The sequence below is a fragment of the Danio rerio genome, chromosome 4 (genome assembly GCF_052040795.2).
Source record: "Danio rerio strain M-AB ecotype USA chromosome 4, GRCz13ab, whole genome shotgun sequence".
In the NCBI taxonomy this organism is placed as follows: Eukaryota; Metazoa; Chordata; class Actinopteri; order Cypriniformes; family Danionidae; genus Danio; species Danio rerio.
In genome coordinates this window covers 51,621,815-51,633,828 of record NC_141024.2, presented here as the reverse complement: position 1 = coordinate 51,633,828, position 12,014 = coordinate 51,621,815, and the positions used below count along the sequence as shown (strand labels likewise).

At 44.3% G+C, this 12,014-nt stretch overlaps 3 protein-coding genes across 6 annotated transcripts in view; all 3 read left to right on the top strand.

The window, feature by feature from the left end:
- The window catches only part of LOC100007791 (NLR family CARD domain-containing protein 3), a 61,244-nt gene extending 52,734 nt beyond the window's left edge, over positions 1-8,510 (top strand). Inside the window, exons 6-7 of one of the 2 annotated variants that reach the window (NM_001444539.1) lie at positions 6,188-6,234; positions 6,313-8,510. In NM_001444539.1, the coding sequence (NP_001431468.1) occupies positions 6,188-6,234; positions 6,313-6,836 (571 nt within the window). In that variant the 3' untranslated portion in view covers positions 6,837-8,510. The remainder of the gene's footprint in view (positions 1-6,187; positions 6,235-6,312) is intronic. The other variant, XM_088649588.1, reaches the window with a different exon arrangement.
- The window catches only part of LOC137490940 (uncharacterized), a 627,578-nt gene that overhangs the window by 469,959 nt on the left and 145,605 nt on the right, over positions 1-12,014 (top strand). The gene's annotated exons all lie outside the window — the stretch shown is intronic.
- LOC148682145 (uncharacterized) overlaps positions 1-12,014 on the top strand; it is a 208,802-nt gene that overhangs the window by 114,183 nt on the left and 82,605 nt on the right. The window contains exon 2 of the mRNA XM_088650443.1: positions 3,342-4,013. The gene's annotated coding sequence lies outside the window, so the exon portion shown is untranslated. The remainder of the gene's footprint in view (positions 1-3,341; positions 4,014-12,014) is intronic.

Sequence of the window (12,014 nt, the reverse complement as noted above, 5' to 3'; positions counted from 1 at the left end):
GAGTCGACTCTTTTATAGATGAATCAACCGTTTTAATCACTGTATTCTTACAGATTTAAGCCTTAGCTGGATACTTCACTTCACTTAGAGCTGTGTTACACACTACATGGAGGGGAATTTTCAAAAACCCATAATATGGGCTCTTTAAAACTACTTTATTATTTTATGCAGCAGCCTTACATTTAAAAGGGAAACATAAGGGCAATTATAAGCAAAAATACCTCAGCCTATAAGGCTAGATGTTTTCTGTCACATCCGTCAGTGACCACCTGAGGGCGCTGTAGTGCACTAGGACTTGTAGGCACTGCAGCGCTCCAATAAAGAACTACATTCTCATACATCCCACGCGCATATACCGGAACACTTACACTGACCCGTCATCTCATCTGTTCTGTGTTACTGTTGATTATCTGGACTATATATTCTACCATTACACCTTTGTTTGTCATCGCGTCGTTTGTCCTTCTTGTCTTTCCTGCGGCAGTTTTCCCAGTAAGTCTGATATTCGAGTTTTGATTCTTGAGCCTTGTCTCTGTTTTTTGTTTCTTGTTTTGTTATTTATTTGTACTTTGAGCACCTTGTTTAACTGTTGATGCGCACTGTAAATAAACCGCACTTGGATCCGCACCTTTCTGTTTTTTGTTTCTTGTTTTGATCACGCCAAACGTGACAGAACGACACGATCACTTATGGATCCAGTAGATAACAGTATAATGCGCCTAAAACAAGGTAATCGCTCTATTGAGCGATATACAGTATCAAGGACTTTTTGGAGCTAGCCCCGAAGAGCTCTCATAGTGACTTGTTATTAATTATGTTTTTTCGGGGAGGACTTTTTGATCCAGTTCGTTCCCTCATGCCACCGTACGAGGATGACTGGAACCTTTATCGCTGGCTCCCCCCTCTCTGTTGCCCTGAGGGAGGAGAACCCTCAGGAGGGAGGCCTGAGCGGAGGGCAACCGAGAGGGATATTTTCGGGGCCAGCCGATTTAACAAAGGGAAAGAGGAGAGAGGCTGGACTGGAGTTGCGCCCTTATCCGCGTCGGGCTGTCCGAAGATCACCTTTTTCTGAGCCTCTGGAGAGCCTGCTAGAACTGTGTGGAACCCCAGTGTCTGCTCCAGTCCCACAATGCCCGCCAGTGTCGGCTCCAGCTCTAGAGCAAGCTCCTTCTCCTGTTAACTATGCTCTCCCTTCTCAAACCACCAGACGGAGGAGGCGTAGGAACAGGACTGCTCACGCCCCAAAGCGCCCGCCAGTGTCGGCTCCAGCCCCAGAGCGCCCGCCAGTGTCGGCTCCAGTCCCAGAGCGCCCGCCAGTGTCGGCTCCAGTCCCAGAGCGCCTGCCAGTGTCGGCTCCAGCCCCAGAGCGCCCGCCAGTGTCGGCTCCAGCCCCAGAGCGCCCGCCAGTGTCGGCTCCAGCCCCAGAGCGCCCGCCAGTGTCGGCTCCAGCCCCAGAGCGCCCGCCAGTGTCGGCTCCAGCCCCAGAGCGCCCGCCAGTGTCGGCTCCAGCCCCAGAGTGCCCGCCAGTGTCGGCTCCAGCCCCAGAGCGCCCGTAAGTGTCGGCTCCAGCCCCAGAGCACCCGCCATTGTCGGCTCCAGCCCCAGAGCGCCCGCCAGTGTCGGCTCCAGCCCCAGAGCGCAGTACAATGCCAGTTCTAGTCCAGCTCCTGGCTTTACCGGCACCACCCAGGCTCCTCGCCCTGCCTGCCCAAGCCCGGCTCCTCGCCCTGCCGGCCCCAGCCCGGCTCCTCGCCCTGCCGGCCACAGCCCGGCTCCTCGCCCTGCCGGCCCCAGCCCGGCTCCTGGCATTACCAACGCCATCCAGACGTCTTGCCCTGCCGGCACCCCCCAGACGTCTTGCCCTGCCGGCCCTAGTCCGGCTCCATGCCCTGCCGGTTCCAGTCCAGCTGTCTCCTGTCCCCCCGGCTCCAGTCCAGCTGCTTCCAGTTCCGCCGGCTCCAGTCCAGCTGCCTCCAGTCTCGCCGGCTCCAGTCCAGCTGCCTCCAGTCTCGCCGGCTCCAGTCCAGCTGCCTCCAGTCTCGCCGGCTCCAGTCCAGCTGCCTCCAGTCTCGCCGGCTCCAGTCCAGCTGCCTCCAGTCTCGCCGGCTCCAGTCCAGCTGCCTCCAGTCTCGCCGGCTCCAGCCCAGCTGCCTCCAGTCCCGCCGGCTCCAGCCCAGCTGCCTCCAGTCCCGCCGGCTCCAGCCCAGCTGCCTCCAGTCCCGCCGGCTCCAGCCCAGCTGCCTCCAGTCCCGCCGGCTCCAGTCCAGCTGCCTCCAGTCCTGCCGGCTCCTGTCCAGTTGCCTCTCCACCCGGCTCTCCTAAGAACTCCTGCCTTGTGTTTCCTGCAGGATCATCCATGGATCATCCCTCCCGCCCCTCCCTGGTGGTCCTTCCCACTGTATGGGACGGATTCCCTGGCCGCACCCTGGCTTCTTGCCGAGGCGCCTGAAGCACAGACTAGCCCTGATCTGGCCCTCCCATCCCTCCCTTTGTTCTTGCTCTGCTCTGCCCCCCCCCCCCCCTTTCTGGGAGCGTCTGGAAGCCGCTCTTTAGAGAGGGGGTAATGTCACATCCGTCAGTGACCACCTGAGGGCGCTGTAGTGCACTAGGACTTGTAGGCACTGCAGCGCTCCAGTAAAGAACTACATTCTCATACATCCCACGCGCATACACCGGAACACTTACACTGACCCGTCATCTCATCTGTTCTGTGTTACTGTTGATTATCTGGACTATATATTCTACCATTACACCTTTGTTTGTCATCGCGTCGTTTGTCCTTCTTGTCTTTCCTGCCGCAGTTTTCCCAGTAAGTCTGATATTCGAGTTTTGATTCTTGAGCCTTGTCTTTGTTTTTTGTTTCTTGTTTTGTTATTTATTTGTACTTTGAGCACCTTGTTTAACTGTTGATGCACACTGTAAATAAACCGCACTTGGATCCCACCTTTCTGTTTTTTGTTTCTTGTTTTGATCACGCCAAACGTGACAGTTTTCTTTCCCTTATTTATTTATTTGTTTATTTATTTGTTTGGTGCATGAACTCGTGTGCGATCAGGAAAGTTTCTGTCTCTCTTTTCACTCCGCCCCGAAGCCGCAGCTAGCCCTCCTTGGCCCAAGGCATTCGACGGGCCGAAAAAGGATTAGGACCCGGAAGTTACAGTGCAAACACAACTGACCTTGGCTCACCCTGGCTCGCTTACTTTAGGCATGATAGCACAAACGCAACTAATGAAACCACTGGAGCTTTAGCAATCATTGTTTAACAGGCCTATAAACACCACTTACAATGAGAATGTTTGAACTATGGAAGAACTCAAAAACACACAGACATTAACAATTAGGGTGCTTTCACACCTACACTTTTGTTTCGGAACGTATCTCGTTTGCCCAGTTAGCGCGGTTCGATTGGCATATGTGAACAGGGCAATCGCGCTCTGTTCCGCGCCAAAGTAATCGCTCCGAGATCGCTTGAATGAGGTGGTCTCGGCTCGATTGAAACGAACCCTGGAGCGGTTTGATTGCAGTGAGAAAGCAAACGATCCGAGCGCAGTTATATCACAGTGTTTTATGGATATGTAATAGGCTTACGGCTATATGAAGAGAGAATTATGAGTAGGGCGGGAAGTTTCGCGAGTCTTCGGATGCCCGCAAACGAGTGATGATCTCCCGGTAATCTCGCGTCTCTCTCCCAGTCCTCAAATAGGCATCGTCGCGCACCCTTCTCACCCCTCCCCACCGTGTCTCTCAGACACGTCACGCGCGCGCACCCTGTCAATCACCACCAAACCACCACCTTTCCTGACAGCTGAGCGGGACGCTGCAAAATAAACCCTGACACTCTGACCAATGTGAGGAGAGTTTACTCGCACGTGACTTGTTTTAGCTCTTTTGGTCCGATTGGAAACTTTGCAGTGTGAAAGCGAACCGCTCCAAGACCAAAGAGCAACAATGTAACAATTGTAATCTCTCTTTTGGAACAACTGAATCGATTCACAGGTGTGAAAGCACTCTTAGTCTTTGAATCTCAATAATCGTGACAAACAAAAAATAAAAATCAAATAAAAACAACCCAGAACAATTCAAAACACTCTTTTTATTGAAAATATACACTCTGTTGTATTAAAAATACCAGAGAAAATATCTCTGTTGAAATATTATACCCAGGAAAAGACAAAACTAAAGGCAGAGAAAGAAATTGTAAAAAAAAACTTTAAGCTGTAAAATGGATTCATGCTGCAATGCATGCTGAGAGCTTTGTACTATGCTGGCACCCAGCATGCATTGCGGCATGAATGAATTATGCAGCATTTTTTCTTTAAGCCACCATGGTTGAGGTTCATACCCTGATTCTTGATGCATGTGTGTCTGAATGTCGTGCTGGAGCTCTCAAGGTTTTGTGCACAAAACTCTAATTCTTATATATATATATATATATATATATATATATATATATATATATATATATATATATATATATATTTTTATTATTATTATTTCCTTCTTTAATTTTTGTTGATCCTCTATGTAAAGCTGCAGTATTGTACCAAAACTTATAAAAAATATTGTTATTTATAATTATATTTGTAACAATTAAGCACATTTGTGTTTCATTCTGTGTCTTAGGCTGGTTCTTGCTGAAATGAAACATGCTCGTTGCATATGTGTGAGTGCACGGTGAGGTGTTTTCATCTATCTTGTACTCATGGTTTGCATCTGTTTATGTTGGTGTAGTCTAAGCATGTGTCTCTTTGTTTACATTGTGGTCGCATGCTTTTGTTAAGTGCTTCAGTATTGTGCTTGTCTTGTCATATGAACATGTGGTTAATGAGTTCTCTCATTGGCTGCGGATTCTAGTCTTGTTTATGTGCACGCATGGCTTGATGCGTGGGTGGAACTTGTTCAGACTTGACTAGTGCACTATAATAGAGCTTTTTTCACACTGTTTATTCCTTCAAAGTCTGTCCTTTCTTCATGTGGTATTGATGTGCGTTACTAAACTCAGTAAGTAGCCATATTCCTTATCATTTTAGATATGTTTTATTGAGTGCAATTGTGTATTTTGCTTTAAATCGCCTCAGAAAAAATATTACATGTGTAAACATAACAGCAGAGATGCATACGTGCTAAACAACTAGTTGGGTTGTTTATAATATGATTATTTGTTATTATCAACTTGTTGCTTGCCATGTGTTGTTGATGTAAGATTGTATTTAGTTTGATCGGAATATTTATATTGATTATAACGAGTGCACCTCACGTTATCACCGCACACACACACACACACACACACACACACACATATATCTGATCTGACAGCCTTCACAGCAGAACGGAAGAGAGATGCGCCAGTCACTGAATCCAGCATAGGGGTTCTCAACTCACCTCCACAGTCTGTCTTTATATTATGCACTGTGTTTGTGATAAAGTCATCTGTGCTCAATGCACAAGGTGTTGTATCAAAACCTGACTCCGAGGGCAAATCTGCACCAGTTGAGTGAAACTCACAGTGGTTTATCATTGTTACGAGCACAGTCAAAACATCAAATAAGGGAGAACACAAATGGATAAGTCTAAGGGTTTTATTAACTGAACAACCAACATAAGCAAAGTGTGGGAGAGAAAACACAATAAACTATGGCTAAACAGAAAAGGAGCACAACTCTGTGTCTGTGTCATCTATTAATGTAGAGTTGATGCTTAATGAATAATGAAATAACTATATGCTAATGTTTAATAAATAATGAAATAACTATGTGCTATTGCTTAATGAATAGTTGATAGTGTGCAGTTATTATAAAGTTTTACTAAATAACATATTTCTAGAAAATTCCATTAAATGGTTGGAGGCCAGAGTGATTTACAGCAGGTAAGAAGGCTACTATAGCTCTAACTATACGCTATATAAAGCAGATATAGGCAACAGGCCTTGTCATAAGCACACAGGAGTGTGCAGCTGCACATTTGCAGAGGGGTGTGCGGGTTCAATCGTTGTTTCCTCATCAACATGTCGCAGCTCTGAACACAACTGATCCAGGATGAAGGAGAATATGATCACACTGAACATGTCAAGACACAACAAGACCATCTCACCTCACTGACAAAGACATCTCTGTTTGTGTGTGTGTGTGTGTGTGATATAAGCTGATGTTTGTTTACTGACTAAATGTCAGTCTCTTTGTGTTTACAGTCTGAATCATGGAGAAGAGATGAGGATTACAGCAGGACCACACAAATGTAGGACTACATCAACACATACATATACACACACACACACACAGCTGTGGTTATAAATGTGTGTGTTCTTGTGTTCAGATACCTGTTTTCTCACACTGGATCCAAACACAGCAAACACTCTTCTCATTCTGTCTGAGGAGAACAAAAAGGTGAAGCGTGTGAAGGAGAAACAGCCGTATCCTGATCATCCAGACAGATTTGATGTTCATCCTCAGGTGTTGTGCAGAGAGAGTGTGTGTGGACGCTGTTACTGGGAGATTGACTGGAGTGGAGATGTTGTGGAAATATCAGTGTTATATAAGAGCATCAGGAGGAAGGGAGATGGTGTTGAGTGTGTGTTTGGATGTAATGATCAGTCCTGGAGTTTGCGCTGCTCTTCCTCCAGTTTCTCATTCAGACACAATAACGAAGACACTGATGTCCGAGTGGAGCCGGTCAGCAGGAGAATAGGAGTGTTTGTGGATCACAGTGCAGGAACTCTGATCTTCTACAACATCTATAGAGACACAATGAGCCTCATCCACTCAGTCCAGACCACATTCACTGAGCCGCTCTGCCCTGGGTTTACTGTTTATTCTGGATCATCAGTGAAACTGAGCTGAAGACTGATGCGAGATTTACCCAGAATCCTCTACAGGAGCTGTCAGCAGCAGTATGAGTGAAAGAGCACATGTGTTGTCTGCGCATGTGTTCACTGTTTTGTGTGTGTGTGAGAGAGAGAGACAGAGTGTGTCTGCGTGTGTGAGACAGATAGTGTATGTGTTTGTGTGTGTGAGAGAGAGAGAGCATGTGTGTTTGTGTGTGTGAGAGATTTTAATTTTTACAAAACTACATAGATTTTTCATATAACAAATTGTAACTTCTCAGCAAATTTAAAAGCAGCTTTCCTTCCTCCACAGTCCAGACAGCGTCCTTGTAACCCCACTGTTGTTCAAAGGTTTCAGCATCATTTATGGCCTTGTAATTCTTCAAATCTATTGTAATTCTGGACCTAACGGACGCTTTAAAAAACTCTAAATCTCTACCATGTACATGCACTCAGTGTAAGAAGAGTTTCAACAAATTATCAAACTTTAATAATCACATGATGATCCACACTGGAGAGAGACCATTCACAAGCACTCAGTGTGGGAGGAGTTTCAACCAATCATCATCTCTTAATCGACACATGAGGGTCCACACAGGAGAGAAACCATTCATTTGCACTCAATGTGGGAGGAGTTTTAACAGCTGATCAAACCTTAATCAACACATGGGGGTGTATATCAGGAGTGTCAAACGTACGGGATCAGGCCTGCAAACAGGTTTAATCCTGCCCACGAGATGATTCTGTAAAGTATAACGACGAGTTGCAATTTTTCAATAAATGAAGCTGCTGTTCCAATTGTGTCCACTGGATGGCCAACTGCAAATGGTTAATTTCATCTGATAAAGCAGGGATTCTCAACCCGGTGAGCAGCGGCCCACTAGTGCAGACATCCCAAGTCTCCCGGAAGTTGCGGGAGTATCCCTGAAATGCATAGACACTCCCGGATGCCTGCAAATGAATGATAATCTCCCGGAAGTCACGCGTCTCCTGCCCGGTCCTTAAATATGTTGCACACCCCTCTCTCCACTACTTGCTCTTCAGGTACGTCTCGCGCAACTCACCCCCACCGTTCTTTAGGTACGTCGCGCGCAACTCACCCCCACCGCTCATCAAGTACGTCTCGCGCGCACACGCCCCCTTCACAGATGCGTTTAAGCACCCACTAATCTGCAACCTCCCGCAAATCAACTCTGTATCCCCCGGAAATTACTTTTTCCAACTTGGGATGTCTGCTAGTGGGCCTCAGCGATCCAACAGGTGGGCTACAAGAACTTAAAATGAACTCGAAATATACTTAAATGTTTGGATTTGAATATGCTATGTTAAAATGAATGCAGTAATGCACTTTCTCCTGTTCTGTGATTGATTACTTCAAACTCAGCACAAAAACAGCCTCATGATCACGTCTGCAACTAGTAGGCAACACGTAAGTCTGTTCATTCACAAACTACTGTATGCGTGAAGTTAAAGACTCTCTTTGTGTATTATTGTGTGAACCAGGGGCGTTGCTAGGGTTGAAAGGGATAAGGGGCTTAGCCTCAAAGAGGTACCCCCCACTAATATACCCCCACTTTTATAAGGTGATGTACTCTAATGTTAATAATAGGATTCTAAATGGTTTAATAAGAAATAAAGGGTTTTTGAGTTTTTTAACAATAAATTGTGAAGCTTTGTGACTTGCAACACCAAAAAGGAAAAAAAAAACACTGATAAATGAACCCATTTCTCATTTACTAGTCTGTTATGAGCCATATCAGACCTCTTAAGCATCTCATTTCCTGCTGTGCAGTTTCTGTTTCTTTTTTTAAAATGTAATTTTCTGCGTGTCTTCAAATCTGAAAATATGATTTATTTTATAGTGTGAGCTGTTATCCAATGTGATACAAAGCTACACATGTTAATTTGGATAGAGTAATTAAGGTGTAGTGTTGTCAAGATACTGGAATTTCTAAATTCAAAACCTTGCAAAATATTGATATTCATTAGGCTATTATTTTGATATAATAATAATTGTATCAAAGCTAGTACAAAAATTATAAATAAAGATCTATATGCTAGAAAAATGCTTACTTCAAATTCTTCAAGAGTGAGATTTTTTTTAGTTTTCCTCAAAATAGGTTGTTGTGGGCATTGTAGCACTTTAAATACATAATGCCTGTTTCATTCATTCATTGAGCAGAAATTCCATATATGTCTCACAAAAGTAGCAGAACATTCCAGTAAATCCCTAATATGGATGAAGGTATCCAGCAATTGCTGTAGCTGAAAATAAGATCTGAATAAACATGAAAAGGTTTTAATTGATCATTTACACGACTGTGACAATAAATGTTTCATACAGATGAAGTCAGAATTATTAGCCCCCCTTTGAATTTTAATTATTTTTTTTTAAAATATTTTCCATATGATGTTTAACAGAGCAGGGGAATTTTCACAGTATGTCTGATAATATTTTTTCTTCTTGAGAAAGTCTTATTTGTTTTATTTCGGCTAGAATAAAAGTTGTTGTACATTTAAAAAAAAACATTTTAGGGTCAAAATGATTAGCCCCTTTAAGCTATATATTCTAACCGATAATCCACAAATCAAACCATCTGTCACCGACTCGGTCCCAGTCATTCCCCTCGCTGACCAGCAGAGGTCACCATCTCCGGACTTCTAACCATTACGTCATCCTTTTCACTCAGATCCCAGCACACCTGTTCTCCATCTCACTAATGACCCACGTACCACATATAAGCAGCTCACACACACACTTCATTGCGAAGTCTTGTTTAGCCCCGGCCAGCATTTCTGAGCGTTCTCTCCTGCCTGATTTCCCGTTGACCACTTCAGCCCGTTTCTCGACCCTGCTCTGTCTTCTGCCTGCCCTTGACCAAAAGCCTGATTACACGGACTCTGATTCTCGCTGCCTGCCCCTGACTAAAGCCTGTATTACGGACTCTGAACCACGCTGCCTGCCCTTGACTCAAGCCTGGTAATCACTCTGCCTCTGTTATCTGCTAATCATCGTTGAGTTGTAAGTTGTATGTTCGCACAGCCGTGCGAGGTGTTGATGTTTAAGTGTGACTTAATAAATACTGCAAAATGGATCCCTCCGTGTCAGTCTCCCCGTTACACCATCGTTATACAATGACTTGCCTAATTACCCTAATCTGCATTTAAAGCCTTTAAATGTCACTTTAAACTGTATAGAAGTGTCTTGAAAAATGTCTAGACAAATATAATTTACTGTCAGCATGGCAAAGATAAAATAAATGAAGATAAAGATGAATGTGTTGAAAAAAAGCTCTCCGTTAAACAAAAAATGGGGGAAAAAAACAGAGTGGCTAATAATTCTGACTTCAACTGTATGTGTTCTTCCAGCCATCTTGGGTATTATCATAAGAAAGTCGATTTATAATCCGTTGCTAACTGACATAGCATGTTACAGTAGAATGTAGCTATACAATAATATGCTGGATGCATGTGATTTAACTATTACAGAAACATGTGACTGGCTATATCATATGAAGATAAATATGTCTAGATATCTATATCATATCTAGAAAGCTAGTACAATTTACGTTTTTTTGACTAATTTGCATGTATTTACATTGATATGATGCACATTTTATTGATTGCAGTTATTTTAATTCACCAAAACTACTCGCATTTTATACTGTGAAAACAAATATTAGGCTTCATCAGTAGTTAGTACTATTCAGTTTCGCAAAACAGTTGTATTATTACCTCATCAGCTTTAGCTCTTCAAAATAATGAATGAATGAAGTGCAGTGGCAGAATTTTTTTAAACCATGTGACAACAGAGCCACTCCCACCTGCCGGTAGAAACAGGTACTGCTGAACAGCTGATTATTTAATTACTAGACACATAAACGCTGCTTTAAAGGGCAGTTGAAAAATCTACTTTTTTAGACAGACGTGTGTAAGTAAAGTGTATAGACCCTCATATTGGGGTGATATAAACACACACAGTCCTTTTTTTCAATTTAACAACAAAAAAATGGAGGACCAATTAGAGCGGTTTTCAGACAGACCGCAACTTTACGTAAGAGTGCAGTCCCCCAACCCACCAATATTGATTGACAGCCGCACGTCACGATCATACCTCAGTTTGTTGTTACACGTCCCCCATTTTCAGCATGTGAGTCAAAGCGATATCACTAAAGGAACACCCTTGCTCTACTTTTTGATGAAAAGCTCATTGGGCTCAACACAAGATGAATATTCTCCACATTATCGCTGTAATCGGAATTATTGCTTGTACCTTTTGCGTGGTCAGCGGCTCTGCGTGGGTTTCTATTAGGGTGCACATGGCGGAGCTTCGGGTCAGCAGCTCGGCGTGGGTTTCTGTCGGGGTGCACGCGGCTGATCTTCAGATCAGTGGCTCAGCGCGGGTTTCTGTTGAAGTGCACGCGCCGGAGCTTCAGGTCAGCGGCTCTGCGTGGCATGGGGTTTCTGTCGGGGGGCACGTGGCAGAGCTTCAGGTTAGCGCCACGGGTTTCTGTCGGGGTGCATGCGGTGGAGCTTCAGGTCAGCGGCTCGGCGCCATTGTGTTTGCCTGTCTGTTGCAAACACAGAGTGTGGGAGCTCTTGGCTCCGCCCGCTTGTTACGTTGGGATGGAAGCCAAAACTGTGAAGCAACATGCCCCTAAAACAGCAAACTGTGTAAACGCCCCCAAAATGACACTTTTAACACATTATAATATGTTTTCTGAACTGTTTTTTGAACTGAACCTAAACTGGCACACTCAGAAGAACCATAATATTCATATTAAATCATAAAAAAAGGGGTAAACTATGTGCCCTTCACATGGAATACGGGTGATGTGTGTGGTAATTTTAAGTGCTTAATAATAAATGTTATACAGCATATTTTTATTTAAGTGCAACATAAGCCAATCAAGAATGTTCAGAATCAATTATTCAGAGATACGTTTAAGAGTTAAGAGAATACCTGACCATGTAGAAATACTTTGCAGCATATAAGTCCTGATGCAGAGCTCAGAGACTCACAACCTGCAATGGGGTATCCTGTCTACAGGATCACACGGACACTTCTGCACCCTTTGCCTAAATACTCAATACCATCAAAAATTCAAGACAATAAAAGCTTTACCAAGACTCTTGCCTGGTCATAAATTGATGCGAAGACCATTTCCCCTGGAGTGGAGCATCTGGCAAAGAT